Below are 6000 nucleotides of genomic sequence, written 5' to 3'. Positions count from 1 at the left end.
GGTAATCTAAGACTAGAGCATTTCAAAGATGATGTTATTAGGTTTACTAAAAAGCATCTTCCAGAAAATACTACAGGACTCTTCCCTGTTTTCAGTGACCAATAAAGGATAAACCCTTATAAGGAACTTAGCTTCAAAAAATTTCACCTGAGACAAAGCTCAGTTCATGTGAGAGAGGTGTTCTAGGAGCATCTTAGCAGGGCAGTTCTGACCGCCGAGGCAGAGTCTGTCAGAAGCAGGGCAGGACTCACTCGCTCTCCTTGGGACGAGCCTGAGACCGTATCTGTGGAGAGCAGGTGCTGGGCCCACTCTGAGCGGTTGGGCGCCACCTGGTGGGCTTGGGCAGAGGCCGGTGCTCGCCCTGGAAGGGCACACATTCCAGGCTAAAAAACGTGCCCAGGAGGTCTGGATGCTTCCTAAGGTCTCTGTGAACCTAAAGTGGGACCTCTCCTTGGTTCTAGCTATGGCTTCTCTCCAGTCTCCCACAAGGAGGGCATCCCTGAACGGCTGAGTAATGGGAGCTGTGCCATGTGGCTGGGTGGGTGGCACAGACACACAGCGGGCGGCCTCAGCGCCCGGACACTACCACGTGCCCCGGGAGGAGAGTCAGGGTGCAGCAAGGCCTGCTCTACTGACAGTGCAGTGGCTTCCAGGGCCTGGTTATCTCGGGCTTTCTGAAAGCATGAAACTGGCGGGCGGCTTTGTGCACTGAAAGCAGACTGCCCACCAGGCTGGCCAGGGTCCCGAGACCCTCTCCCAGGCCCGCAGAAGCCCAGGCTCTCAGGAGAGGCTTACCGTACGCGACCCGGGGGTGGTTTCCGACCGAGGTGCTCTCCAGGACGGCCGCCGTCTCCCCGGCTGCCCCAGTGAGAGGCACAGTGCTGTCATCACTAGCCTTGGCGCCTGGAAGCTCTTTAAACACTGGGGACTCCACCTCCTGAACTTTACTGAGGCTTTCATCTGACACTCGTGATAAAGCACCTTCTTTCTGTAATTTGCCTGAAAATTTTAGAAAAGAATTATTATTATGTATCTTTATACTTTATTTATTGAATTTTGCTATAGGGCACTTGTGCTTGCCAGAGAGAGAGACAGAAAGTGAGAAATCATCCCCAGGGGGATGGCCATGCCACAATCCCTTCTCCTCCATTCTCCTCTCAGGATCTTGGGCATGCACGCACACGCATCCAGCATGAGTTTAAGCCACCGGGTCTGGGACTTGAACCGCGGTTGACTACATGGGAGTTCAGCAACATAGCCGTTACGCTAACTGCTGGTCCCCGTCTCTGATTTCTTCAGATTACCTTTTTTTTTTAAATGTCCAAGAGCACATGCATGAGAAAAAGAGAAAGAGAAAGCACCCTCCTTATGGGCCTGGTCGTGCCACCGTCTCTCGTCCTCCAATTCTCCAGCCCACGTGTTTTCAAGCTCCAGGGACCACAACTCAAACCCTGGACAGCCATGTGGGATCTGGCTCCTAAACACAGGATTTTAGTGCTGTGCCACAGGGCCAGCTCAGGGTACCAAATTTTAGAAAACAATTTTTTTTTCCTCAAAAGGAACAAGGGACTTCTTACTGTTTTCTTTTCTTATGAATTATTTATTATTACCATTATTTTTAAAGATTCACTAGAAAGAGACAGAGAGAGGAAAAGTGAGAAAGCAAGCCACCAGGTCCAGCCACGGGACCTCAAACCGTGGTTAGCCATGTGGGAGTCTAGCAACTCAACCACCACACCACCTGCTGGCCCCAGGCAATCCTACTTACTTTAAAAATCCTCTACTTTAAAACAAAACAAGGGGCCCAGCCACAGTGGTGGAAGCTGCAGGGCACAACTGTTCAATGCCAGAGCCATGCGGCAGCCCAGGTCCGGCCCCAGGTTGACCTGAACTTGCAGGGCATGCCTGTGTGTCCAGGGTCCTGGCTGGTGGGGAGGCTGTCGGAGGGACTGGTGTGGTAAGACAGACCTGTTGAGGGCATGCTTCTCTCTCATGAGAGAAAGCTAAGGAAAAAACACCACCAGGGGACTTTTTAAAAGCTGCTTTCACACTCGGCAGTATTTTTTTTCATCGAATCTGCTACGTGGTGTTGCTAATATAATTATCTTGCTGCTCACAAGCAACATTCTGTGTATCAACAGCCTGTTCTTTTTTTTTTCTTTCTTTGTTTTTGGAGAGAGTTTTGCTCTAAGGGTGTGTGGGCTCCCCCGTGAGACAGAGAGACAGAAAGCAGGAAATCACCTCACCCCCTGGGAGGATGGCCACGCCACAACCCTTTCTCCTCCATTCTTCTCTTGGGGTTTTGGGCACATGCGCACGTGTGCCCGGAGTGAGTCTGAAGCCACGGGTCCAGGACTTGAACTGCGGTTGGCCACATGGGAGTTCACCAACGTAACCACTACACCTCCTGCTGGTCCCTAGTCTGTTCCTTCTCATTGTGGGCAGCATGCCCATGAACAGATGCTCCACAGCTGGCGTGTTCCTCCTGTGGGAAATCTGGCCATTTCCAGCTCCGGTGATCACAAACGCAGGTGCTCTGCACACCCCTGCGCAGATCTGCAATCTAGGCCTTCATTCTCTAGGCAGAGCCCCGGGAGAAGCTAGGTCTACTTCTGACAGGTGTATGTCTGACCTTGTAAGAAACCGCCAAACCGTTCTGCACATTTTGCATCCCCACCAGCAAGCTGTGAGAGTTCCAGCCACCCTGCATCCTTGTCAGCACTTAGTGCGGTTAGGTTCTCTTTCTTTTTTAAAGCCATTCAGATAGGTGTGTAGTGATATCTCGCTGTGATTTCAGCTGGCATTTCCCTGATGGCTGGTGATGCTGAGTCTTTTCATACCTTTACCTGCCAACCGTATGTCTTCTTTGGTGAAGTGTCTGTTCAAATATTTCATTTGGGCTAGCCCCACAGCCTGTGGTTAGGGGAGCCAGATCCCATATGACTGTGGTTCAAATCCCAGCCTTGGTGGCTTGAAAAACACACTGGGCACACGTGCATGCATGCTCCCACCCCACAGAATGGATACACGAGAAGGGATTGTGGTGCGATGACACCTAGGGGCAGGGGCTTCCTTCCCTCTCTCTAGCAAATACACACTCCCTCTGCAATTTATATATATGTGTGTGCGTGCGTGTGTGTGTGTGTGTGTATGTATATATATATGTGTGTGTGTGTGTGTATGTATATATATATATGTGTGTGTGTGTGTATATATATACATACATATTATAAATTATTTAAAATAGTATATATATACAAATTATATATAGAGAGATAAAGATTTATAGGTATAGTTCATTTTCTGAAATTCCCTTACAGGTTCTGGGTACGAGTCCTTCGTCAGATATGGGGTCTGCTAACACCCCCACCGTGCAACTTGTGGCCCCTGAGTGCTCCTCGCTGAGCCATGGTTTTAATTTTGGTGAAATACAATCTGTACAAATCTTCTCGTAGGCAGCATGCTTTTGGTGTCACATCTTTGCTTAGCTCAAAGTCACTACAGTTTTCCTCTATATTTTTTCCCTAAAAACCTTACTTTTTAAAAATTTTACATTTAGATCTATGACACATTTTGAGTTAATTTTTATTATTTTTTTAAAATTTTTTTTGGAGAGGTTTTTGCTGTAGGGCGTGTGCGCTCGCCAGACAGACAGAGAGAGACAGAGAGACAGAAAGTGAGAAATCACCCCCTGGGGGGAATGGCCACGCCGCAATCCCTTCTCCTCCGTTCTCCTCTCAGGATCTTGGGCATGCATGCACACGTGCCTGGCGTGAGTTTTAAGCCACCAGGTCCAGGACTTGAACCACAGTCGACTATATGGGAGTCCAGCGACATAGCCATTACACTAATTGCTGGTACCTTGAGTTAATTTTTTTTAAAAAGGTGTTAAGTTTAGCTTCAGATTCTTTTTTCGGCATATGGATGTGCAACTGCTCCAGTACCGTGTGCTGAAAAGACTATCCTTTCTCCACTGAACTACCTTTGTGGAAAATCGCATGGTCATATTTCATGGGTCTGCTTTTGGACTCTGATCTTTTCTGTTACTCTGTACACCCACCTCTTCACTAACGACACAACATCTTATTGCTTACACTAAGTCTTAAAGTCAAGTAGCAGGAAGCCTCCAACTTTCTTCTTTTTTAAAAGCTTGCCAAAGGGTGCATGTACTTGCTGGTGGTAGAGAGAGAGAGGAAGGGGAAGAGAGAGAGCAAGAAAGCACCCCTCCTGAGGGGGACAGTCACACCACAATCCCTTCTCCACTGCTTGCTCCTGATGGGATTCTGGGCATGCGCACATGTGCCTGGTGTGTTTTTCAAGCCACCGTGTCTGGGACTTGAACCGTACAGTCAGCCATGTGTGATCCAGCTGCCTTAATCACCAGGCCATCGGCTGGGCCCTTCTTTTTCAAAGCTGTTTTGGCTATTCTAGTGCCCTTGGCTCACCCTGTGAATTTTTTTAAGATTTTAAGTGTATTATTTATTCATTTACTGAGAGGGAGGGAGAGTGTAGTTCCTTGATGAGGTCTTACCCTGGCACAATCCTCTCATTACTCCGTCGCTGTCCCCAAGCAGGGGCTGGGGAGCCTTACTACTCACCAAGGTCACAAGGTTCTGGAGAACAAGTCTGGGCCAGAAGGCAGTCGGGAGCAGAGAGACAGTGGCCGGGGCCTGCGCGGCAGTGCACGTTCCAGAGCTGCCCACACTCCCGCTCCTCCCACTGAGAAGGGGAACTGCCTTACAGCCCGCAGGATCAGGGATGTTTGTGTAAAGAGAAGAAGAAACGGCCCTTACCTGCTATTTTCCTCCGCATCCATGGACACACGAAGAGCCACACAAAAAAGGCGAACAGCAGAGCGACCCCGAAGGAAAGGAGCGCTATGGCCCACATGGGGAGCACCAGGCCGAGCACTGGGGAGAAGGAACAGAGGCGTGGTCATGGACCGTCCCCACAGGTCGGGTCTCACAGTGACAGGTTTGCCGTGCCCTGACCCGAGATCACCACCTGCACTTCGTATTTAATAACACTCTCAACCGAAAAAGCGTGCTGCCCTTCTGGGGTAGAAACCTACGGGTCTCAGACTCACTACGAATACGTGCTCAGACTGGCGAGTAACGTAATGCAAACTGCGCAGACGCGGCGACAGCAGTGTGTGGAGTCAGGACTACAAGCATTCGCGTGTCACCGCAGCACCTCAAGTGCCACAACGGCGGTCTCCCGCCCCAGCAGCCACCCCACTCCCGGGAGTCTGGGCACGGCCGGCTCCTCAGTCGACGGCAGCCCAGGTTCAATGGAACTGGTGCTCTGACCGCAGCCACACCTTTCTCGAAACCAGCCCGGAAATAACGTTTACACAGAACACTGGCCTTCGAGCTGAACTTCTCTTTGAAGCATCACCGTATGGAATTACAAGGTGGAAAAGCTTTTCCCTGTAATCCAGCGCAGCACACCGGCAGCAATTACATTAGCCAGGGAAGGGCAGGGTGCGCCATCAGGGCGCGGGGCGCATCCCCTGGAGCGTGTCCATCTGTCACTGGCGACCGCATTTCACACACGCTCGCAGGTGTACGACTTAAACACCCATGCTCATGTGTGAACTCACAGAGATCCGGGTACGAGAGAGCCCACCGCGGCACTGGTCCTAACAGTGGGAGTTTGCAGAACACGGATATACGCACTTGAGGAAAGGTGAGAGGTTACAGTGAGGGGAGAAACGGGAGGTCCCCAGGCACTGACAGGCAGAGGCCACCACCCAGTAAGCGGTGAGGCTGGCTGCATGAGGCAGGACAGCACGACCTGACTTGTGCTGAAGGGAACCAACCCCACTCCACACCTTGGCCACATGCGTGATCGTGTAGCAAAAGACCCGGAAAGATGCAAGGGTTACTTCTCTGGGAAGATGGGAAACTGCAGTTGGGCTCTTGGCTCTTAGCACTTTTAAACTTTAACTGAAGTAATATACAATAAAAATGTAAAAAAATATTTTTAGAGGGACCAGCA

The 6000-nt window shown here is 50.4% G+C and overlaps 1 protein-coding gene across 9 annotated transcripts in view; it reads right to left on the bottom strand.

Moving 5' to 3' along the window:
• SLC20A2 (solute carrier family 20 member 2) overlaps positions 1-6000 on the bottom strand; it is a 101735-nt gene that overhangs the window by 10883 nt on the left and 84852 nt on the right. For all 9 annotated transcript variants that reach the window (XM_027765424.1, XM_027765411.1, XM_006141652.3 and 6 more), the window contains 2 exons: positions 4794-4910; positions 796-999 (listed from right to left, as the gene is read on the bottom strand). In XM_027765424.1, the coding sequence (XP_027621225.1) occupies positions 796-999; positions 4794-4910 (321 nt within the window). The remainder of the gene's footprint in view (positions 1-795; positions 1000-4793; positions 4911-6000) is intronic.

This window comes from Tupaia chinensis, unplaced genomic scaffold (assembly GCF_000334495.1).
Source record: "Tupaia chinensis unplaced genomic scaffold, TupChi_1.0 Scaffold000061_1, whole genome shotgun sequence".
Taxonomy (NCBI): Eukaryota; Metazoa; Chordata; class Mammalia; order Scandentia; family Tupaiidae; genus Tupaia; species Tupaia belangeri.
Note: the sequence above shows the minus strand (reverse complement) of the source record. Positions and strands in the feature narration are given on the sequence as shown.